The following is a 25,524-nucleotide window of genomic DNA, read 5'->3' as shown; positions in this document are numbered from 1 at the left end:
CATATTTCATTTTGTTCATTTCATTAATTCATTTGAGTTCTGACTTGCAACCAAGAGGAAGTTGACTTTGTAACAAATTAATGAAAGATTTTTGAAACTTGGTATAAATGACAGTATCAGGTGCCCTTTACTTGATTCTGTCCACAAGTGTCTATTCTATGACAGTCCTCACTGATCTACTTTTTCTTTTCCTTTTCTAAGACAGTGTCTTTTCCTGTACCCCAGGCTACCCTCAAACTCCTGACCCTCCCGCTCCAGCATCCAGAGCCCTAGGATGACAGCCATGTGCTACCATGTCTAGCTCATCGGAGCATTTAGCCGATGCTTTCCAACACATTTATTAATAGCTCGGCCAGCATAATTAAGATAATTAAAATAACTCCACAGAATGGTCTGCATATTCCAAAGGCATTTTGGTCCCTCTAGTTAAAGGTCTGGGAAGACAGTGGAGCCATTTTTAGAGGTGACTCTGTGAACATCCTCTTTAGTCAGCTAAGGCAAAAAATTGGCTGTGAAAACCCAGGGATTAGAAATAGGGTTTTAGGGCCAGAGCTTCAGTGGGCAAAAGAGCTTATTGTGTAAGCATGAGAAACCGAGTTCAAATCCCTAGAAACCACAGGAGAATCCCTAGGAACTGAGCAGTGGTGGCACACACCTTTAATCCCAGAATTTGGGAGACAGAGAGGGCAGATCTCTGTGAGTTCGAGGCCAGCCTGGTCTACAGAGTGAATTCCAGGACTGACAGAACTGTTACATAGAGAAATTTTATTTAAAAAAAAACAAAAACAAAAACATAAGCCGGGTGGTGGTGGTGCACGACTTTAATCCCAGCACTCAGGAGGCAGAGGCAGATGGATCTCTGTGAGTTCAAGGCCAGCCTGGTCTACAAGAGCTAGTTCCAGGATAGGCTCCAAAACTACAGAGAAACCTTGTCTTGAAAAACCAAAAAACAAACAAACAAAACAAAACAAAACAACCGAGAGAGAGAGAAAGAAAATAAATAAATATTTTAAAAATTTAACCCAAAATTGACCCTGTCTCAAACAAGGTGGACAGTGAAGACACACGGACATGCATACATAAACATACATACAAACACAATATCAAAACAAATAAATAAATGGGTCTTGAATAGGTATTAGTAGGAGAAAGATGATTTAAATATGATGTCACATTGACCAGTGGGATAACTCAATGGATAAAGGTGCTTGCCGCCAAATCTGAAGACCTGAGTTCAATCCCAGGGACCCACACAGTGGAAAGATAGAACTGACTCCTGAAGTCTGTCCTCCATAAGCACATCATGGAAAACACACATGCTTGTGAACACACATAGAGACCACACACCTATACATATACACATACACACACAAACACACATACAGAAATACACAGATACATACACACACATACACAAACACACATAGATACATGCAGATACAGAAACACAAAGATGCATGCACACACATACAACAAATGTCTGGGGGGAAATGTGATTGAATAGCTTAGTACTATCAGATAGCGCTGTTCTTAATCTCAGAAGATCCAATCCCAGGTTCGGTGAGCCACAGCTGACACCTTGCCTGGGTAAAACACAGAGCGTGTGTGCAAGTCCGGGAGCAGATGGGAGCACCCAACAGGAAACATTGCTTAGAAACCGGGGCCACTGGAAATCATTAACTCCCTTCCATCCGTGCAGCCTCCTCCCAACATTCCCTCGGCCCACACTTTTCTCTTAAAGCGGCTAAAACGCCAGCCACGACTCATCCTTGAAGGTGTGTTTATCAAAGAGATGGCCTCTAGGGATTTTTTCCTTTACAGAGAGGGTGGTGCTGGACCTCCCCGCAGAAGGTGAGGTGACACAGCCGTTCCCTTTCTGGAGCTCTGACAAGACATTAGCATTCCTAGGAGGCCTGTGACTGTCCAGGAAAAAGGAAACAAACACGGTTGCAGGCCTGATTTCTCGACGATTTTCTCTATCGCAGATGTTACTGCGTTCACATTTTCTCGGCACACGTTTGTTGCTGAAATGTAGCATTATGGGTGCAATGTGAAATGTCCCCCGTAGGCTCATGGATTGGACACTGAGTCTCCAGCTGGGCTACTGCTTTGGGAGGGTTCTAGAAACGTCAGAAGCTAGGGTCTCACTAGAGGAAGCAGGTGCCAGCAGTATTCTCAATTTCTTCTTTACCATGAAAACCACAACTTTCTCCTCCAAACAAAGCCAATGCCATAACACCCGAACGTACGAACCAAGTGACCATGGATTGAGAGCTCCGAAACTCTGAGCCAAAGTAAACCCACCACAACCATTTCGACTTTTTCTGTCAGGTATCTAATTCATTGGCTGTTGAGATGCCTCAGCAGTAAGACTGCTTGCCATACAACCCTGACAATATGGAATCCATTTAAAAAAAAAAAAGCCAGGTGGAGTGACCCATGCCTGTAATTCTGCTGCTCTTGCAGTGAGATGAGAGCCGGAGACAGGAGAGTCACCCAGAAGCTCGAATGTGCACTGTGGTGCAAGAAACAGAGAGACTCGGATTCCACGCTGTGGGCGATGAGAAGGTTGGCTCCCGCCAGCTACTCTCCTATGGCCCAGGATCGTCTCGATACCCACGTACCGCAAACAACTAAGAAAAACCTTAAAAACTAACTAACTCATGCATTCACAAAGGACAGGCAACATCCTCCATGGGATGCAAGAGATGGGACGCATTCATGTGTGGGACTGACGTCAGCACCACCGGACCACGCAGAGACGGCGGGTGCTGTCACTCCTAATTACAAGACGCTAATTGCCGCCGGGATGCATTTTATTCCAGGGTTGCTAAAATATGAAAGACAATGGCATTAGAACTGATGAAACAAGGAAATGCCGGCAGCTGCAAGTGAATTACAGACCTACTATGCGGAGTAATCACTGTTCTGAGAACACCACATGGTCAGCATATTCTAAGCTGTGAGGACCTCAGGAGTCAGAACCATCAAGTCGGGTGACAAGGGCACAAGGAAGTGACAGAACAGGTCTAAACCAGCTAAGTGGTTGAGCTGGGAATAAAGTTCTACCTGTTTAATTCCAGACCTTGAAGTCTTCATCGGGTCACTATCCTATCTCTCTAGTGTTGGGAACTGGCTTGAATAATATGACAGGTGGCCCTTGCCGGGGAGGAGGGGCTGTGTCAACCAGAATCCTTTCCAGGGGAAAGAGACCCAAGGAAGAACGGTGTATAAAGTCAGAGCACCCATCTTCCTGGCAGGGAGTCACCATACAGAGGGTCCGGTACTTGGGCCAGTGACCACACACACTCCATCCAGCTTGGTGATTGTCTCTGAGGTTGGCCCAGCTCAGTGAGAAAAGCGTGGGGACCGTGGGCTTCAGGGACGTGCCAACTTAGCATCTGCCCTCCAGAAGAATTTCACCATTCACAGAGCTGCAGGAGTCTGACTCGCGAGCCATTCCCACGACTGAAGTCAAAGAGAAGAGAAAGAGCCGCCATTGACTGGCTGTGAGTCATCTCACTGTTTCCTCCCGTGAGTCCTCTGACCCGAGCCATGTTTCCTCATTGGTCGTCAGGGATGTTCTGGCTGCTGAACTCTCGTGAGCTCTGGGCTGCAGAGCACAGAGCACTGCTCTGCCCCGTTTGGCTCAAGGCTAGTCAGTGATTTTGCTGAACTTGGTACATCAGTGTGCTGAGTGGGGCTGACCAGCTGCTAGCTTTTGGCAGACTCCTAAAGTGTCCTCATCCAAAACGCTTCAAGACCCAAAGGTTGCTGGCTACCATCTGTCATGAGCGATCCATCCACATAAGCACCAAAAATGGTTCCCTGAACATAAACACAAAGATCTAGGTAAATAAACAAGAGAGCTGGGCTTTGTTTTTTTAAAGCGAAGTACAGTGGTTTCCCACAGCAATTAGGTCTCTTGTAAGGAGGAAAAAAAAATAGACAAATATTTGGAAAACAATTGCAAATCTAGTGGATGGGGCTGAGAATGGATTCTAGAAAGCTCCGGGGGCGGGGCAGTGGTGGTGTTCTGTCTCATGGAACAAGACTTGAACGGTATCCTTGTCAAAATTAGAAAAGATAAGTCTGCTCATGACTGTAATCCTAGTTATATAATATGCAAATACTCCATAAACAAAACATTCCTAAATTATTTGACATTTTATCATACTTATTTGTCATACGTGTATGCGGATGATGTGTGACACAGTGCACACGTGGCGGTCAGAGGGTAACTTGTGGGAGTCGGTTCTTTCCTGCCCCCACAAGCCCCAAGGATCAAGCCTGATTTATTATGTATCAGCTGACTCTACTTTCTCTGTGTCTATAGCACAAAGAGAAAGATGAAAATCTCTTTTTTGTTCTTTGATCAAAATCTGTCCTATTTTTGGACTTTTATTTTTTTCCATTTGATTTCATAATCAATTTAGGACAAGCACTACCTACCCCATGAGCACGATCCAGCACATGCCCAGTATCTAGAAGTAGGGAGTGGTGCTGCATGCCTGGAACCCCGGACCTTGGGAGGCTGAGGCAGGTGGTTTACTACAAGCTTAAGGCCAGCCTGGGTAACAAAGAGATCCTATTTCCAAAACCCAAGAGTTGGGGCCAGGTTTCCTGTCCCTTCGGTTGTGTTTGCCTATTTCACTGTGACTGAAGGCAAGATGAACCCGGAGGAAGGGCCACCCACAGGTCACAGTGGAAAGCAGATGATGTCCCTTTGGTCCCTTGTTGTGCGATGTGAACTCTATTCCCTGTGGGACTGGGCATAGAATCAAGGTGTGCTCTCTGAAGTGGCAGGAGAGGCTGTCCCCCAGCACTCGGCTCGCTCCCTGGTTTTGGCACCCACCGTGGATGGCACGTCACTGCTGTGGTAGCGGCACCATGGCCATCCAGATCGTGACACTTCATACTTGGTAATTTCCTTTCTAGTTCCGACTTCCAGGGTCCCACCTATGGCTCACCACTCTCTCTTTGATGATGTGGCCTTGTACCGGGCTGGTTACTTGTTTTGGTAAAAATGGCAACAGCCAGCAGAGGTGGGTCTTTCCAGATTTATCCCAACATGGGTGAAAGAAGTCACATAGAAAGCAATCACTATTTTAAGCCGTATCTATTACTAAAGATGAATAACTCCAGGTGGCACTGTGACCTCAGATTCGGAGGGCCGACCTTCACCCTGACAAAACTTTTTTTGATTTCCAGCACCCATACAGTAGCTCAAAACTCTCTAACTCCAGTTCTTAGGGGACCCGCTCCCTCTTCTGGCTTCTGCAGGCACTGCATACATATGGTGCACAGTTGTACTTGCCGTCAAAATATCCATACATGTAAAGATAAATAAATAAAAATAAAAAATGAGTCTTAAGTCATGCCTGGTGGTACAGACATATAGTCCCAGCTACTGAAGTGGCTGAGACAAGAAGATTGGCAGTTGAAAGCCAGCCTGAGCTACAAAGGGAGTTCAGGGCTAGCTTGGGCAACAGTGTGAGACCCTGATTCAAGATGCCATGGAAAAGCTGGGAGCAGTCACATTTGCTGCACTCCCAGTGCTGGGGAGACAGAAGCAGGAAGATCCCCAAGGCTCACAGGGAGCCACTCAAGGTGAACCAGTGACCTCTAGGTTCAGTGAGAGACCCTGTCTTAAAAATGTGGAGAGCAGTTGAGAAAGACACATGACATTGACGTCTCTTTGTCTCTCTGTCTCTCTGTCTCTGTCTCTGTCTCTCTCTCTCTCTCTCTCTCTCTCTCACACACACACACACACACACACACACACACACACACACATAAAAACAAGGCCTGAGGGAGGCTGTGTCTCAGTGGTAGAGTACTTGCTTAGCACGGACAAAACCCTGCCTTCTAACCCCAGAACCACAGACAAAGAGATGACTAGGGAGTGTAGAACAATCAGAAGCTGACTGAAATTTGAAAGCCATGGAAGGTCATTCTCAGGACCCTAGAGTTCTGGAACCTTCTATATTTTGTTACTGTCTCCCTGGATAGTTTTACCCATATGCACCTGAATCGTGGTCTAAATCTCTATGAACCGTGACTTTGTATAGCCATCCTATCTGTCATTTCCCCTTGAAGGTCTCATGGAACTCAGACATCATCTTGATCTTCTTCTCAGAATATGTCTCTCCGCTGTTCCCCCCGAAAGACTGACCCAGTTAAAGACTAAAGCAAGAAACTCCAAGGTCATCCTTCTTCTGTCCCTTTCTCATACACCATATCACTTCCAACAGAAAGTACATGTTTTAAAATGTATCCCTTTCTTTTGGTATTGTCCATGGCTAACTATTTTTTTAAGAAAAAAAAAAGATTTATTTATTATGTGTACAACATTTCTTCCATGTGTGCCTGCAGGCCAGAAGAGGGTGCCAGATCTCATTATAGATGGCTGTGAACCATCATGTGGTTGCTGGGAATTAAACTTAGGACCTCTGGAAGAGCAGACAGTGCTTTTAATCTCTGAGCCATCTCTCCAGCCCCATGGCTAACTTTTCAACCCAAGCTACTATCTTGGTTTGGATAATAGCAAAGCTAAACAACAGACAAAAACTCCCAAACGTGCTGCTGTGGAACAATCTCTGTACACTGCAGATATGTATTGCTCTCATTGGTTAATAAAGAACTGACTGGCCCAGATAGCTGGGCAGGAAAGAGTGGGAGAGCCAGACTAGGAGAATTCTGGAAAGATTAAGGGCGGAGTCAGAAGAGCATCAGGAGCCGCAGAGGGAGCAAGACATGCTGGAGGACGGGTAAAGCCGGGAGCGATGTGGCAGCACCATAGATGAATAGAAATGGGTTAAGTTAAGTTATAAGAGCTAGTTAGTAAGACGCCTGAGCTATTAACTGAGCATTTATAATTAATATTTAGTCTCCGTATCTGTTATTTGGAAACTGGAGGGTGGGAAAGAAAAGTCCAAAAATGTTTGTTTGACAATTTGGACCAAATCAAATTTTATCAGGAAAACACCATTAACCTAGTACGGTCACCATGGAGGTGATGGGGACATCAGACATGTACACAGTACCTTTCTAGCTTTGGTGGTGCTTTCCTGCAAACTCAGCTCCAGGAATCCTCCACACTTGCCAGCATTATTAAGTTCATATTCCTTCATAAAGAAACAGAGTCTCTGACTGGCCAAAGGAACGGCCTATGGTCAGAGACGGGCGTGAGCCCTGATCTATCTGCCTGTCTCAAAAGGAACAGCGCCACCATCTTTCATTACAACACAGACGAACAAGAAACTCCACACTGTGAATACGTCTTCCAGGGATGGCTCTGTGAGATAGCTTAATTTCCTGGAACTGGAAAATAGAGAGACACCCTTCCCTTTTTACCAGAGAGAGGACTTGGCTCGAGGAGGAATTAGGTCCTTGATAACCCATATAGCTGATGGTTACAAAAAGCAACACCCCCCCCATTCTTAAGTGTGAATGTATCTGTACTTGTGTGTGTGTGAGTTGTGTATCTGTATTTGTGCACGCACACACACGTGTGGATTGATGTTGGGTTCCTTTTGGAATACCCTGCCACCTTAGCCTCAAGGCCAGGTTCCTTAACCAAACCTGACTGGCTCTCTGATATGGCTAGTCTTACTGTTAGCCAGCTTGCTCGCTCTGAGGAGCCATCTCCACCTCCTGAGGCTAGCATGACACGTGGGCTTCCATGGCCACCCAGCATTTAGGCGTGTTTCTGGGGTTCCAAACTCTGGCCCTCGTGCTTACAAGCCTGAATCATTTCCCCAAACCATGTTTCTGTTTTCATGGGTATGAAGAAGTGGACCCATTTGGACAGCCTGCTTCACTAAATATTTATACATAAATCTGTTGGTGCTCAGCTCTTTTGCCCCTTAGATCCACCTGGAAGGGTGTTAAAAATAGTAATGCCTAGATTCCACCTGTGATCAGTGAGATCATGGTCCCTTGGGTGGGGACAGGAGCATAGGATTGCTCAGCCTTCAGGATGACTTCAGCACAAAGCCATCATTAGAATCGCTGATTAGGCTATCACGGTGGCTGAGGGTGGTAGATCCTGTATACCTCCCATCAAGGGAACAGAGGAGGCTCAGCCACGGATGGGGTGAACCCATTTGGAGAAATTAGCTTTCTAGAGTATCCCATGATTCTTTGTGTTTGAACAATCTGCACCTGTCCCCATATAAACAAAAGCCCCAGAGGGATGGGCCCTAAGTAGTTAAGACTTCTCAGTGAGATGGCTCAGCGGGTAAAGACACTTGCCACTGATCCTGATGTATGGGAACCTACATGGTAGAAAAGAGAGAAGCAATTCCTACAGGCCATTCTTGGACTCCATTTGTGCACACTGGTACGTTCATGCTCTTATACACACACACACACACACACACACACACACACACACACACACAAAATGTATTAGCAATAAACAAGTTCTCAGGTGAGCTGGGTTTTGGTGGCACATACCTATAATCCCAGCAGCTAAGAGGCTGAGGGAAGAAGATGGTCCAAGAGAGGCCGGCCTGGGTATGGATGTCAAGGCTAGCCTGGAGCAAACAGACAAGCAAACAAGCTAGCTAGGTTAGGTGAGTGCGGCGCACAGCCAGGGCTGAGAACTGCTACTTTGCATAGTGCCTGCTTTGTTTAGAAGAGGAAGCAGAGGCCAGGCTGCCCTCATTAACCCCTTGGCACACTGTCACCCTGCAGCAGGTGTCACAGGAGTGGTCTCCCCTTCAGCCGAGCCAGGCAGTGCTGAGCGCCGACTCTCTCCAGTCTAGATTTATGGCCTTGAACAAACAACAGAACCTTGCCCTGGCATGGTCCCATCCTCCCCGGCGCTAATTAAGGCCTAAATAGTTCCCATCAGTTTGTGCATGAAATAAACGGGCCTCAATTTAAGACAGCTTCCCCATTGTGTCCCGGCTGATGGAACCAGTTTGCAGGTTTACAAAAACATACACTTACCAGCTTCTTCTTTAATGAGAAGATGCTTCTGTCTAGTCATTCTGAAAATGTGTTTTTACTGGGTTTTGGATCACATTTATGACTGAGATGATAACTGATAATAAGATAGCAACATGTACTCCATTCAGCCACTAATCAATGTGATTATCACCAGAGTCTTTCAATTTAATTATTGCTTCTTATCAGCATCCATTTCATTAAAATTTTGGCAGGTAGGGGTGGAAATGGCACGGATAGACGCGCGAAGGATGGCAGCTGAGTGATAAGACCATGTACATAGAAGAGGCAGAGGTGAACCGAATTTATTAAATAATGAGCCAAATACCCACCACACACTGCCTTCTACATTCTGCCTCCTAGACTCCGGGCAGGACAAGGAAGTGGCTGAACAATGCACGGGCTTACGGCTTTGGACTTGATCCTGACTGAGCAGAGCTACCTTGTCATCATTAAAATTAGATAAATACGCGCTTATGATTTGCAAGTGTTTGGGTGCACGAGTGAAATGCACAGCCTTCCTTTTCTTCCTCCTGGAATCAACATTAAAGAGCTGCTGCTGATGGAAGCTAGTGAAGGGTGCAGAGGCAAAGTGTGGGGCGTGATCAAGGGGAGCTGGGACTCTCTGCTCCAGTGACCCCAGGAGTAACGCATGGAGAGCCGACAGCGGGGCCAGGCAGAGGCGAGCGTGGGAAGCTTGAAGATTGCAGGGGCCTTGCCAATCTGTGAGGTTCAAGACGCCCCCTCTGCCATCTATATACACTGAGAGAGAGCTGCTGTGAGTTAACTCACGCGGAATGGAACTCAGAGAAAAAGAGTCCGAGAAAAAGAATTTGTTTGGAAGGACTATTTTTAAAATTACTTTTATTTTTATTTTGTATGTTGCCTACATGTATGTCTGTGTATCATGTGCATGCCCAATGCCCAGGAAGGCCAGAAGAGGGAGGATGTCTGATCCCATGGAACTGGAGTGATAGCCAATTATGGGTGCTGACAAATGAACTCGGATCTTTTGCAAGAGTAGTAAGTGCTCTTAACCTTTGAACCACCCATCTCTCCATTCCCAAACCCACATCTTCCCCCCCCCCAAGCGGTGCTTGGCAGAGCAGTTCTGGCATCTGGTTCTCACTATGCTTTTCCTGATTTCCCAGAGCTATGTCAGCACACTCAAGTTCCTGTCAATCTCCAGCGAGCAGCAGGGACTGAAGTGGAGAAGGCAGTGTAGACCTTACAAACCACAGGCAAGAGCTGGGGAGAGGATGCCTCGGGACGCAAACTGCTCGCTGTCCAAGCACAAGGACCTGAGATCAGAACTCTAGCACTAGCAAGGAAAGCTGGGCCCAAGAACCTTCCGCTTGCCTGTAACCCCAGTGCTAGTGAAGTCGAGACAGGCAGTTCCCTGGGGCAGCCTAGCAAGGTAAGAGAACTCCAGGTTCAGCGAGAGAAGTGTGCTCAGAAAATAAGATGGAGAGCAATTGAGAAACAGACACAATGTCAACCTCCGGCCCACACAGATACTCAAGTGGGAAAGAGTACCCCATGCCGTGTTAAAAATAGCATACTGTATGATTCAATTTGGGAGGAACTGGTTAAAAAATCACCAATATCTTGTAATGTGAGTCAAGGGATGTAGGTAGTCATCTCTGAATCACGGGGTTACTCTTGGTTTCTCTTTCATTTAGGAGCTTTTTTCTTCATTGTACATTTTAAGATTTAAAAACTGTATATTAGCTGGGCGGTGGTGGCGCATGCCTTTAATCCCAGCACTCGGGAGGTAGAGGCAGGAGTTCCAGACCAGCCTGGCCTACAAAGCTAGTTCCAGGACAGGCTCCAAAGCTACAGAGAAACCCTGTCTTGAAAAACCGAAAAGAAAGAAACCAAAATAAAAACTGTGTATTAATTTTCCAATCAGAAAAGGTCACACTTGCCAAGATTAGCATGTACACTCTGTGACATTGTTTTAGACACTGTGGTTTTGATAAAGCTGGCCAGCAAAGTGTGTAGATTTTAGGTTGTAGACAGGGATGGTTCCTTTACATGATCCTTTGTGTAACCACACTGAGGTGATGTTCACTGTGGAGCTCCTGAACCGGGTGGCAGGAGAGTACCCCAGTCAGTGATGTTATTCTCCCTAGCAAGTTCCAGGAACTCTGGAGCAGGTATATGGCCAAGATCACATGCAGGGAGATCAATCGAGTACTCAATTTTTTTTTTTTTGGAAAGGTCAAGCAAGGTTTTATGGGTCATATGATAATCACTCATCTTTGTGGATAAGAAGCATCATATGTACTGGATGAGTGTGACTGGGTACCAACAAATCTTTATTTATAAAGAAAGTGGTTTGGCAGGGCAGTGGTGGCACATGTATTTAATCCCAGCACTCAGGAGACAGAAGCAGGTGGATCTGTGAGCTTGAGGCAAGCCTGGTATAAAGAGTGAGTTCCAGGACAGCCAGAGCTACACAGAGAAATCCAGTCTTGAAAAAAAAAGAAAAAAGAAGGAAGGAAGGAAGTAGGAAAGTAGTTTGGACTGGGAGATGGCTTAGTGACTAAAAAAACTCCATACAAGGGCCAGGACCAGACTTTAGTCTTTGGGACTCATATAAATGTGGAATGGATGTGGCAGTCCGCCTTAGAGGACAGACACAAGCTCCCTGGAACAAGGGGCTAGCCAGACTAGCTATATCAGACAGCTCTGAGTTCAATTGAGAGATGCTGCCCCATGAATAAAGTGGCGAGTGATCCAGGAAGACGTTTGACATCAACCTCAGGTCTCCATCTACACACAATCACATACGCGCATATGTGTCCTAATGCACACGGGCACCCCTTCACACGTGAACACACACACACACATGCAGATACATCATCCACATATACCTATGAACAGAGAACCGACAAAAACCAAAATAAAATAGTTTGCCATCACCTGAGGAGTCCAGCTTGCCTGTCATAATTCAAGAAGCAGAAATGACCAGGTATCAGCCAGGTCGGTCCCGGCGAATACTGTTATAGCAAGCATGTCCCAAGCATCTCCCATTCCCGATCCTGTTATTGACCATTGTGTTTGGCATACCCTTCTCAATGAGTAGTGGTGTTTGCTCAGAGCTGAGTGTGGTAGCAGCCCATGCCCTGTGATCTCAGCACTGGAGAGGTGCAGTCAGAAATGGAATCAGAGAACTCTGAGTTTCCACGGTTCTCTCCACTTCTCATGGTAACCACTTCCGTTGTAGAGAGGCCCATTGGAAGGACACACACATTAGCAGAGAGGAAACCCATAAGGTACACCAGGCCTGGTCCCAGAGGTCCAAGGCCAGAACCTCTCTCAGGTCCCAGAGACAGACCAGGACCGGGCGAGCTACTGTGACCTTCAGAGGCCGAGACTTGCAAGCTGCCCAGGGTCAGAGGACTACAAGATGGCTACTCACGCTGTCGTTGCTGCCTTTGTTGTCTTCGTACTTGGTTTCTATGTGGATGGAGAACTTCGGCAGGAAGGAGCACTGTGGAGAAAAAGCAGACTTTGATTACCATTGCTTGTCACGTCTGTAGTGTGGCTTGGGGCTGCTCGTCTGACCGTTAGGTTGGGAGCATAGATCTGTAGCAGAGATGGCAAGATATATTATACATCAATAACCACGTTCTGTAGGAGAAGCCACTGCCATGAGCATCATTTCTCCGGGAAGTCGGTGAGCAGTGTTGGAGGGGGATGGTGCAGAAGCTCATTTCCAAAGGGAGTCATTCTGTACTGTGAAGCCTACTGCCAGCCACGGAGAGCAGATGCCTATTACAGAAGCCACCTCCAGGCCTGGGGAGCTCACCTGCTCCCCAGGGACCCCACCGTAACCCTTATGTTAATGTGCACACAAAATTAGGGAGGTGGCACAGTGCATCCTTGAGATCAGACATTCTTGGTCAGCTAAGTGTGTGTGAGCACAGGTATGTGTGGCGTGTATGCATACGTACGTGCGTGTGAGCGTGCATGCATGTGAGTATATAGATGCTGAGGATCTCTATTGGACATTTTCCTCAATTACTCTTCATCTCAATTTTGGAAGAGGGGGGGTAGTGTGAGACAGGGTCTGTCTGTGTGGTCCTGACGGTCCTGGAATCACTTCCGTTGCATAGAGGCCCATTGGAAGGACACGCACATTAGCAGAGAGGAAAGCCAGACTATAAGGAACACCAGGCCTAGTCCCAGAGGTCCAAGGCCAGAACCTCTCTCAGGTCCTAGGGACAACCAGCACCCGGCGAGACTTGAGAGCTGCACAGAAGGGGGCACACTAGTGCCAGGATAAAGGCGTGCACCACCACCGCCCAGCTGGCACACCTGTTCTTGCGTTTTATGTGGGTGCTGGGGCTCAAAGCACAGGTCACCATGCTCGCATGGCGATCACTTTACCTAGGAAGCAAGCTCCATCTCCTCCCGAATCATTTTTAAATATGTAACTTCAAGGGGTCGGCCAGATGACTCAACAGGAAAGGTACTTCCCACTCAAGCCTCGTGACTTGCGTTCCACCCCTGGAACTCATGCAAAAAAGCCAGATGTGATAGCGCAAATCTGTATTCCCAGTCTTCCTGTAGCAAATGGGAAGCAGAGGCAAGAATTTCCTGGAAGCCTGTGGGCCAGCTACCTGGGGGGTGCAGAGCACAGCAAAAGCAGCAAGAGAAATCCAGCCGTAAAATGAGGTGGAACATGATCTCCAAATCTCAAAAACTGCCCTCCTCTCTCTACTAGTGACACCACAAAGCATAAATAAAACGATGCAATTGAAAACATGGCGTCAAGAGGCTAGGGTCATCGCTCCATGGTGGAGCATGTGCTTAGCATGTACAAGGTCTTGAGCTTGATCTTCAGAACTGAAACAAGCACTTGGAACGGAGTAACAAGTAACTTGTGAACAGCAGGGCTCAGCATGAGGCTGCCGGAGGCCTGAGCAACAATCAGGCCAGAGGCCTTATTTGCAAGGCGACCCCAGAGTCCCTGGCTCACCAGGTCCCATTGTATCTCATTTGAAAGGCCAGGCAGCTTGAGAAGAGGATGTTGATGGGTATGGGTGTGTCCAGCCCCCTCCTGGCACTGAGCTGGACATTATTGTTCTTGGACACCAGAGATGGGATCGAAGGCTAATAGTTAAAACAACCCAGTGATTTCACTGGGACCTGCAGGTATTAGATCTAAGAGACATGGCTTTCTCTGGTCACAGTCCCAAGAGGCTATGTTCTCTGACACAGGCATTTTCTGAATGTTTCCAAGGTCTTGAAGGTTTACAAACTCCCCAAGGGCTAAATGCTAATATTATCATCCCTCCTTTCAAGATGAGGAATGGAGCCATAGAGAGGTTAAGTAAATGGCTTACAATCACACAGCTGGTGCATTACGACAGCCGTTCCAAAAGTTACGTAGCCTGGTCCCAGGGTCCACGATCTTGACTAGTATCCCCAGTGGTTCTCAGGGGCGGGGGAGCGATGTCTAGACCCGTGACAACCGTAGCACTCTAGAATTCTGCTAGAAATGTAATGCTTAGGGGTCCACTCTGGAGCCCCGAGGTGGGGTCCAGCACTGTGAGTTGTACAAACTTACTGTTGCTTAGCCTGCTCCAGTGGGGAACCTGGCTTCATACCCCATTCATGGTTAGGGACTGGAAAAAGGGCAGCAGCAAAAGTCCTACTAATACGACCTACACCTCATGGGCTTCCCCTCCACTCTACCTACACTCTCCTGTCAGCCTCGCTGAGACCCTGGGGATGTCTGTATAAGAAGGCCGAGGATGTGCCGTGGTTAATTTCCCTGACACCACATGCCTGCATGCACCTGGCATCTACCCGGTCTGTCTTCATCTGAGAGAAGCAATCAGAGCCGTGACTAAGGAGCCACGGAGACAACCGATCCCGGTAATTGCCGCGATGGAGACTGAGGCGCTGCGGTGATTTATTAGCACGTTTCTGGCTGTCTCCTGTCCACCCTCTCACTTGGGGGCCACTGCCCTCATACTCATTTCCAGGGACTTCCAGCGAGGAGGGTTGCTCATCATGAGTCAAGACTCTGGCACCCCTGGGGTCCCTGGCAGAACCTTGATTGACTCATGAGCATGGGAGATGACCTCGCAGAGAGACCCTCTTGAAAATAACAAGCCTTGAGGGAAATCAATATTTGTACTTTAAAAGCTATCATTCATTCGAGGGTCAATCCAATGAGGAGCGGGAGAAGGAGCAACGCAGGGTGTGAATCGGTCTGTGGAGTTAAGTGGGGAAAAAAAAAACAAAAACAAAAACAAAAACAAAAAAACATGTGGAGGCATGTGCACATGCGTGGTGTTTCTATTGTGTCTGTGTATACGTGCTCCCGAGTGTCTTTCTCCACTACTTTTCACTTTGTGGTTTTGAGACAAAGTCTTTTGTTCAACCCCCAAATTTGCTGATTACGCTAAGTTGTGCAGTGCAAGAGCCCAGGGATTGCTCCCATCTGTTTCCGCTAGCACGCACACCACAGTGCACCGACGCGCCCAGCTTTTGACGTGTGTGCTAGGGATCCAAACTTGGGTCCTCACGCTTGTGTAGAAAGCACTTAACCAACCGGGTTCTCTCCCCAGTCTGTGGCTCCCCACCCCCACCCCAAACTGATCTTCTAAAGCACATACTTAGGTCAAGCAAATAAGGCCCAGGACCTGGGTTTCAAACCCAAATATGAAATGCAAAAAGCTTGCATGAGGATTCGCAGGTGTTATTTCGAGTGGAGGATGGAGGTTATTTTCCTACCAGAATGGCAACCCTGACTGCAACAGGGTTGCAGGTGCACCTGCCCTCAGTCAGACAGCGGGAGGATGAGGACCAAAGGAGCCCTGTCCTGGGTTGGAGAGTATTTTTTGAGGGGCAGCAGGTGAGGTTGGGGCTGACAATCCCTTTGGGTTATCTGATGGCTCCTTCCTGGGGCGCTGGCATTTGAGAGTATCTCAAGATCAAATCAGAAGTCTGGGTCCAGCAAAATGACTCAGTGGGGAAGGCAACATCCTGCTGAGCCTGACAGCATGAGTTCAAGCCACGGAAACCCAAATGGCCTAAGAAATGCCTGGACTCCTACAAATTGTCCTCTGACCTCTGTAGTGCGCGTGCACACACACACTGAATGTAAAGAAAATCAGAAGCTTCTATGGCTCCAGCTGTTTTAGAACTGGTCTCTTAGGTGAGATGCTTGTCTTTAAAAATGTTTTGAGACTTTGTTTTTATTTTATTTTATTTTATGTATGCGGGTGCTTTGCCTGCATATATGTCTGTGCACCACATGCATGTAGCATCTGTGGGAGTCAGAAGGAAGCATGAACACCTGGGGACTAGGTTGTTGGGCAACAAGTGGGTGCTGGGAATGGAACCCAGGTCCTCTGGAAGAGCCACCAAATGCTCTTAACCAGCGAGCCACTTCTCAATTTTAAAATGTTTATTTTAAGATGAGCAACTGGGGGCAGACAGTCTAGCCAAGATGGGTGAGCTCCAGGTCTCAAAAGGAAGGTGAACATGAACTATGGAAGAGAGCCAAATGTCAGCCTCTGGTCTCTATTTGGTGTAGGAGGCCCTTCTGTATTTGTGTTGCTTTCATTTGATTATTAAAGAAACTGCCTTGGCCTAGTTGATAGGGCGAAACTCAGGTAGGAGGGGAAGACAGAGCAGAATTCTGGGAGGAAGAAAGCAGAGACAGACAGACGCCATGGTTCTCCTGCCCGAGATGGACGCTGGTTAGACTCATGCCAGTAAGTCACAGTCAAGTGGCGATACAGATTAATGGAGATGGGTTAAACTAATATGTGAGAGTTAGCCAATTAGGGGCTAGAGATAATGGGCCAGGCAGTATTTAAATGAATACAGTTTCTGTGTGATTATTTTGGGTCTAAACTAGCCGGGTGGGACGAAACAAAAGAACCTGCTCTCCCTACAACATCTATTCACACATGTGAGCACACATACATAAATGAATAAAATGTTTGTCCCGTGAAGGTCAGTGTTTGTAGAGACACAGCAGATCTTGTAGAAATTGTGGGTTCTGGAGGATTTGAACTCAAGTTGTCAGATTTGGTGAAAAGCACCTTTACCCACTGAACCATTTCACTGGTCCAGATCTCACAGTTCTGTTTCACAGTTTGATGAGGACAGAGATCTTATGATAGAAACACCGAGAACCTCCTTCCACCACTGCCAACCGTTCAGCTATTTATTTTTGCTTCTTATTCTTCAAGAATCAGAGAATGACATCACCAATTCCCCACTGCAAAATGCCACATGGAAAGACTTGATGTTCTTGTCAGTGACTAGGGTTCAGAAGGGAAATGCCTTGATGTTAACCATCCCCAATCTCAGCTATCCCAGTTCTAGAGAGGAGACAATCCTTCTGTACACTATAGACATGCTCAGAGGATCAACGATTGTAAAAGCAACCTCTAGTTCACTTCCTGGCAGACAACAGCTGTATGGTAATAAAAAGACACCTGTACATGGCTTCCCTGGAATCTTGATTGATTATCTTCTCTCTGTCTCCTCACAGTCCCAAAACACAAGAAATGTTTCATTTGTGTGCATGATGTGTTTGTGTGGTGTTTGCACACGTGTGTGGTGTGGTGTGTATGTGTGCGAGCATTGTGTGTGTGTGTGTGTGGTGTGTTTGCACGTGTGTGTGGTGTGTATGTGTGCATGTGCTGTGTGTGTGTATGTACCTCTGTGTGCAAACAGAGGCCAAAGGAAGGTGTCCCGTTTCCTCTAGCCCTCTCCACCTTCCCTCTCTGAACACGGAGCTCATGTTTCCCAGTTATGATCATCTAGCCTGTTACACGGGTGCTAGGACCCAAACTCAAGTCTTCATGCTAACAGAGTGAGCTCTTTGACTCTTGGGCCACCATCTCTCTAGGCCAAGTATCCTATGCTTCCAAACAAACCTACACTGACATTCTTCATTGCTTCTTGCTCCATCTGTAACCAACCCTGCTTCTGTCTTCAAATGTCAGAGACTGCTGGCTCCCCTCTTGCTTCTCTCCTCTTCTCACCCAGTGCTTGGATAGAAGTGACAAACTCAGTATTTCTGAACCAGCATCGCCTTCCATCTACACCCTAGAGAGCTCCTCACTGTCGCTATTCCCCCATTCTGCACAGCAGCTGGCTTTGCAGCCCCCACCCCCTGCATCCTGACATAAGCTGCCCCACCACCCTCTCCCTTCTCACCTCAACTGCTTCTTCTTCTTTCCCGCAGCCACTCTGGGAAGATCCTTCCCAAACCAACACCTCTATTTCCAACTTCCCACACCTCCAGCTGCTGTGGGCCACCCCCAATGAGAGGCCTACAGACACACCGAACCTCAAGGTTTTCCTGGCCTGTATGACTTCCTAGAGACACTAAAATGAATCACCATGAACTTGGAGACTGGAAACCGGGGATCAAGGCATGAACCAGACCATACTCCCGCCACAGAACCAGAGAAGGAGCTGTTCTGGCCTCTTCCAGCTTCTGATTGACCCAGGCATCCTTGATTTTGAACATATAACTCTATCACATAGCCGTCACCTCTGTGGACCTCCTCCTCCTCCCTCCCATCTTCCTCCTCTTTCTTCTACCCCTGTTTTCTGTTTGTTTGTTTACGAGACAGAATTTCTGTGTAACAGCCCTGCCTGCCTCTGCCTCCCGAGTGCTGGGATTAAAGGTGTGCGCCATTACCACCCCTGCTTTGTTTTTTGGCTTTCTCCTTCATTAAAAGAAATTTTTTTTATATTTATTATGTATACAACATTCCTTCCATATATGCTTACATGCCAGAAGAGGGCACTAGATCTCATTATAGATGGTTGTGAGCCACCACGTGGTTGCTGGGAATTGAACTCAGGACCTCTGAAAGAGCAGTCAATGTTCTTAACCTCTGAGCCATCTCTCCAGCCCTAAAAGAAAATATTTTAACTTCTTAAAAATATGTGTATGCGTTGGGCGATGGTGGCGCACGTCTTTAAATTCCAGCACTCAGAAGGCAAAAGCAGGCGGATTTCTGTGAGTTCAAGGCCAGCCTGGTCTACAGAGCTATTTCCGGGACAGCTAGGGCTGTTACACAGAGAAACCCTGTCTCGAAAAACAAAACAAAGCAAAACAAAACAAAAAAAAAAGAAAATTGTGTGTGTGAATGGGCACACCTGAGAGTGGTGCCCAGCCCAAGGAAGCCAGAAGAGGATTGGGCGCTGCCCATTGTGAGTGGTGGGAACTGAAATTGGGCTCTCTGCAAGAGCAATACTTGTTTTTAACCACTAAGCTTTCCCTCCAGACCCTTTCTCTTTCCAGAACTAAAGATGCAACCCAGGGCCTTGTGTATCTAGTACTCACTCCACCCTGAGCTACATGGGGGTCAGAGGACAATGTGTGGGTACTGCTTCTGTCTTCTTACTATGCCAGTCTTGGGGATCTAATTCATGTCCCTGGGCTTGGTCACAGACACCTTCACCCTCAGAGTCTTCTTACTGACCCCACCAGCCTCTCTTTTGACCTTGCATTTTGCCATGGGGGTCAAGGAGACATAAACTCATTCTGCAGCCTAGGCAGGCCCCCCAAGTAGCCGTGATACGAGTTCAGAGCCACTAGTGCACAGAGGCCCACACACAGTCTAGATCCACTGCCCATTCCCACCACCTCCAGCTGCCAGGCTTCGAGTGCACAGTTCTCACGAGAAAATCCTAGCCAAAGACTATCTGAGTCACCACTCCGGAGTGACCTTCCCCTGTGAACAGACTGGGTCTGCCTATCTCCTCACAGCCCCCTCCCCTGCCCCGCCAACATTCCTCTTCACTGCCTGTTTCACCTCCCAAGCCACATAAGCTCTGACATGATTTCACTTCCCCATGAAGTCCTATTGCCATTGGGAATGGCATACAGCAGTCATGGCGGTTGCTGCTCCCCAGTATCCGAGCGCATATTCAACTTTCCCCCAGTAATACTTCCTGTGAGTTACTCACAGCTAGGACTATACCAGTAACCTGATCCAGGGGAAAGAAAAGAGACCTTCACCTTCCAACCCTGGACTCACAAAATTTGCATCATTCTAAAAAATATGGACATGTTTTCTTGGATGAGAAGCGTTCCATGTCACTGAGGGACCTGTCATAAGGGAGATATAAGTCAGGAAGCCTGACGCAACCACGTCTGAACCTGCTGGGAGGAGCGAGAGACCACAGTCTGAGCCACGGTATAATGCGGGTAGCAGCCCAAGGCATGTGGGAGGTCTCTGTTGCTTCCTAAGGCAGTCATTTGGGAGTGTGTCAGGCCAGACCCACAACGCAAAGGGAAGGCTCTAAACTCAAGGCAGACCGAGTTCCGAGATGGTCTCAGAGCCACCGGCACTCACAACCACGTGCCCTGTGTCTCTTCCATTCTGAGCTCACAAGGGGCGGGGCTTCACCACATGGTAACCTAGCAGATGTGTCCAACCTGTGGACCACAGGCTGAATGCATCCCAGGATGGGTATGAATGTGGTTCGACTCAGAGGGCAAGGTCGTGCTGTGTTGTCAAATGTTTGGACTCCCCTGCTGGAGTCTCTGATTGACAACTGACAGTCCTGAGATTTGATCAGTGTACGTCAGACTTAGTTTTATTTGCTTACCTGCTTATCTGTTTATTTGGACAGGATTTCACTAGGTAGTCCAGGCTAGCCTGGCTACCTCAGCTTCCCAAACGCTTAGAACAAAGCCCTGCACCACGACACATAACTTGAGTGGGGAGAAGATCCCTGAAAGTCGTAGGGAGAGCTGAATGGAGAATGTGAACCGAGCCCTTTGATCACAAGGAAGTGAAGGACGAGAGCAGAAGAGAACCCCGAAGGCTGGATGAAATGTGAGCACGGCTAACACTTCAGTTTCAGCCCAGGCAAGGACTCGGCTAACTCATGCATAGATCGCGACCCCCGTGGAGAGAGCAAGATAATATAAACTGATGATGTTTGCGGTTGCTGAGTTTTGTGGGAAATCTGCCCCACGGCAGTGGAAGAGCCTGCCCACTGCTCTCCTTCCAGATGGCCCACCTGGCCCTTATCCATGTAAGTGCCACTCACTTGGAGGTTTGAACATGCCCGGGGAACCGGTGCTCCTCCTGACTTAGCCGTCCGACCTACAAGGGCCTTGCCAATGTTCACTGCTTATGACCCAGTGAGACAGTTACTACTAAGGCACGCCAGGAAGCTTGTCCCTAGCTGCAGCCCACATCCAGAAGTGTGCACCTTGCCCATTTGGAGGAAGGATGGTGCTTTATTAGAAGCAAAATCCAGGTTTTGGAGGGAAACAAATTTTTGTTCAAGTCCCAGATTTGCTCAAGGCACTTTGCGATTCTCAGTAAACTTGATGGTTGGAGTTTGAGTGTCCCAAACTATCACACCGAGACGGTTCCGGTCTCAGCTATCAAGCAAGGATTAAAGAGACGGCAGATGTCTGAGGCCAGGCAGTGTCTGAGAGGAGAGGCTTGGGGTGAAGTTGGCCTATGGCCTGTACTCCTGTCAGCGAACACCTGTAGCCCTGTGGACAAGCTAACGTGCCGTAGTGCAGACAGATTTGCCACTGTGAACACGTGAGGGTGCGCTGGAAGCTGTGGCTCGCTGACCAGACTTCCCATGACATGAATGGTGGCCAGGATCTAGGCCTCAATGGGCTTGCTCAGTCTGAACCCATGACCCGCTCTGCTGCTCTGGATAGGAAGCCCCATTTTCCTGGCTCCGTCCTTGACAGTTTACTCTTAAGTCGGTGCATTCTTCCGGGCCTCCGCTTTCGGCTTGCATTCTACCCCCTGCCCACTTCCTGTCGAGAAACAAAAATTTCAAAGGGTTCCTTTCTGTCTCCTAGATCTAAATATTAATATGGCCAGCTTATAAAACCTGAAGCTCAGAGAAGTCACAAAATAGCACGGAAAAAAATGTAGCAATTGGGTGCTCAGGGGCTGTGTGTGATGACGCTGCTCAGGACAGTGACTCCTGAGTTCTTGTCCCTACCAAAAACAGTCCCAGAGCCATGAAGAAGCCAGGGCAACAGGACAGATACTGTCTTCTCACTGTAGCTTTGATTTTCCCCCAAGAAGAATGGCACTGGGTCCTTTGCCATCTGGTCCCTGCCACCACTGGCTTCCTTTGTGTGCCCTATCTATGTATGGCTAATTGGAGATCCGACCCATTAGGATCTACTGAGCTCAGCCTCCCATTGTAACACGGTCATACGGTGCCTGCAAAACCTCAGCCATGAGACCCAGCCAGGGTTCAGAGGCGGACGGTTCTTTGTTGAACACTGAAATGAACCCATTTGAAGTTTTGAGAAGCGATGCGGGAGGGAGGGAGACGTGAGGTGTCTGGGACTCTGTGAGAATAATTTCCAGACACGAGGCCTCCCGGATCCACTGTCGGGAAATGCAAATGCGAGCAGCTTGTACCAAATGCAAGGTGGAGCTGCACTCCCAATTCACTACAGACACGCTTTGGAAAAGACGAAAGAGCTATTTTTGGTCCTGTGATTGATTAGGGTTGCCATGACAATAAGAAACACTTAGGAGAACAAAACTAAATGTAAGCAAACTGAAGTCTTAAAGGGGAAGGGGCAAAGACGCACAGGGAACGTCAGAGTCTACCTGAGGGGTGTGGGCAAGCCATCGCTGCAGAGGCCAACCACATCTGTACAGAGCGAGCAGGGAGTGGCCCTGGGGACAAGAGCAAGGCTGCCCAGGACCCCAACCTTTAGAGGAAAGGAGTAGACATGGGGACCATTCACTTCAAAGATTGTCATCCAGGATGCAATACTCCTCTGGCACTTGACTTGTAACTGACACACTATAAGCTAGGGCATTTTCCAGCAAAAAATACCAATACGATTCTCCACGACATCTTATTTCTAATGGTACCTCACCTGGCAAGCCCTTCAAAAAGCTCTGGCCTTTCTCTGATGGTCTTCTTTTAGAGAGCTGGCGGAATTTCTCCTCTTCCATATAGTTGCCTGAGGTATGTGTTAGCTCAGAGGTAGAGCACACGGTTAGTGTGTGAGGTGGTAGAGTGCAAGGTTAGCGTGTGTGAGGCGGTAGAGTGCACAGTTAGTGTGTGTGAGGTAGTAGAGTGCACAGTTAGGGTGTGTGAGTCGGTAGAGCGCACGGTCAGTGTGAATCGGTAGAGCGCACGGTCAGTGTGTGTGAGGCGGTAGAACACACTGTTAGTGTGTGAGGTGGTAGAGTGCACAGTTATTATATAATTATATAAGAATATTGCATATTCTGTCTCCTGAGTGCTGGGATTAAAGATCCCAGCACTATCACAGCCTGGGCAAGATTAAAAAAAAAAAAAGATTTATTTATTTATTAATACAGTGTTCTGCCTGCATGTATACTTGCAGACCAGAAGAGGGCACCAGATTTCACTGCAGATGGTTGTGAGCCACCATGTGGTTGCTGGAAATTGGGCTCAGGACCTCTGGAACCGCTGAGTCACCTCTCCAGACCCTTATTTTTAGACTTAAAAACAAAATCATTTTCTATCCACGTGGATATGGCACACGCCTTTAATACCAGCACTCGGAAGACAGAGGCAGGTAGATCTCGGTAAGTTCGAGGACAGCCTGGTCTACAAGAGCTCCAAAGCCACAGAGAAACCCTGTCTCAGAAAAAACAACAAACAAACAAAAACAAAAAAAAAAAAGATTTTTGGGTTGTTTTTTTTTTCAAGACACGGTTTCTCCATGTAGCACTGGCTATCCTAGATCTCATTCTGTAGACCAGGCTGGCCTCGAACTAACAGAGACCCACCTGCCTCTGCCTGTGAAATGCTGAAATTAAAGGTGTGTGCCACCACTCCCGGCTATTTTTTTTAAACTTCTCTCTGGAGCTGTTTGTTCCTTGCTGTCCTGTCCCGACAAAGCACGATGAGAGCTTCCTGTCACTAGCAAAGGGAAAGCTCCACGAGGACTCGGCCGTCCTCCTAAGGGAGCCCCCACAAGGACAACGATGGCCTGGCATTGTGCATACTACAGACATTCCCCAGTAGTGTGGTCTAGGACAGACAGGGGATTGCAACTTGAGATGGAATTATTAATAAAACTGAGTGTGTCAGTGTTTCTTTTCACAAACAGGAACCACGTCTAGAACGTTCCAGAGTGGCAGTGAGGCCAGGTACCAGGCGTAGTGTTTAGAGTTTACTCCTGAGGCTGGAGGCACTAGTTAGTGAGAAAAGTTAGTGTGGCTCATGCAAGAGAAGGCTGCTGCCTTAGATGTGGGGACGGTGGGTGTCCTAATAGGCTTCATCTTATTCATTCCCTCCCTCGTGCCTGTGTGTGTGTGTGCCTCTGTGTGTGTGTGTGTGTGTGTGTGTATATATATATATATATATATATATATATATATATATATATACATACATATATACTTCTGTGGAGGCTGGAGGTGAACCTTAGGCATCATTTTAAGGGATCATCCAGCTTATTTTGAGGCAGGGTTTCTCACTTGTCTGGGGCTCACAAAGTAGGCTAGCCTAGCTGGCCACCGAGTCCTAGTAAGTCCCAGTAAGCTACCAGTCTCTGCTGTCACGGTGCTAGGATTAGAGAGAAACGGTTAATAAACTGCTAAGCATTTATATCGGTGCTGGGATGCAAACTCTGGTCCTCAAATTTGGATGGCAATACCTTATGGGCTGAGTCCTCCCCCCATATCCCATCCCTGGACCTTCTCTCTTCCAAACTCTTTTTCCTCTTTTCTCCTCTTCCCTCCCCCGCTCCTCTCCTCTCCCCTCCCATTCCTGGCTGGCTTGGAGCTCACCACAGCTGGGCCAGCCTTGAACTTGAACCACTCCTCCCTTCGGCCTCTCAAGTGCTAGAATTACAGGTTTCAGTCACCATGTCCTGCCTTAGGATGTAGGTCTTAAGATATGATCCCACTTTAATTTACTTTTATCTGGAGTTTTGGTGGTGGTGGGGTTGTTTGTTTGTTGTTTTGTTTTTGTGGGTTTTGTTTTGAGACAGGCTTTCTATACATAATTCTTGTTGCCCAGAAACTAACTATGTAGACCAGGCTGGCCTCCAACTCACAGAAACACACCTACCTCTGGCTCCTGAATGCTGGGATTAAGGCCACTTTTTCAGCTTTCCATGCTGACAGAAATTTTGCCTTAGAAGGCAAAATAAAAATTCCTCATTTGTGATGGAGGTCTTTAAAACGCACATCAGTCTCAAGGAGGCGTGTGTCCCCTGTACCTCATCTGATCGGACACTCCAGGATCAGGCTGTCTGGGTTCCGAGGGCCAGCTATGACTGCCCCTAGATAGGGTCTGTGGTCATGCTGAACGGGGAGCCGGGGTGGGGGTGGGGGGCAGCAGACAAGATAGTTCTGGAAAAGCATCTTCAGAACTCAAGTCGGGGGTGGGGGGAGAGTAACAATTGTAAAGGCAAGAGGATGAGACAAAGAAGGCATAGAAATAAGATCACCAAGGATGAATCAGAGTGACTCCCCAAATACACTGCACAGGAAGACACACGTGGCCAAGAAGAATGGCGGGGGTCTGAAAGAGAAGTGGAGGAGGGTGAGAGGAAGCGAGCGCGGCAGGCTGAGC

The 25,524-nt window shown here is 47.7% G+C and overlaps 1 protein-coding gene across 1 annotated transcript in view; it reads right to left on the bottom strand.

The window, feature by feature from the left end:
* Pitpnc1 (phosphatidylinositol transfer protein cytoplasmic 1) overlaps positions 1-25,524 on the bottom strand; it is a 270,776-nt gene that overhangs the window by 78,909 nt on the left and 166,343 nt on the right. The window contains exon 5 of the mRNA XM_085695972.2: positions 12,383-12,454. Coding sequence (XP_085552098.1) covers positions 12,383-12,454 — 72 coding nt within the window. The remainder of the gene's footprint in view (positions 1-12,382; positions 12,455-25,524) is intronic.

The sequence above is a fragment of the Myodes glareolus genome, chromosome 9 (genome assembly GCF_982192425.1).
Source record: "Myodes glareolus chromosome 9, mMyoGla1.1, whole genome shotgun sequence".
NCBI lineage: Eukaryota > Metazoa > Chordata > Mammalia > Rodentia > Cricetidae > Myodes > Myodes glareolus.
Note: the sequence above shows the minus strand (reverse complement) of the source record. Positions and strands in the feature narration are given on the sequence as shown.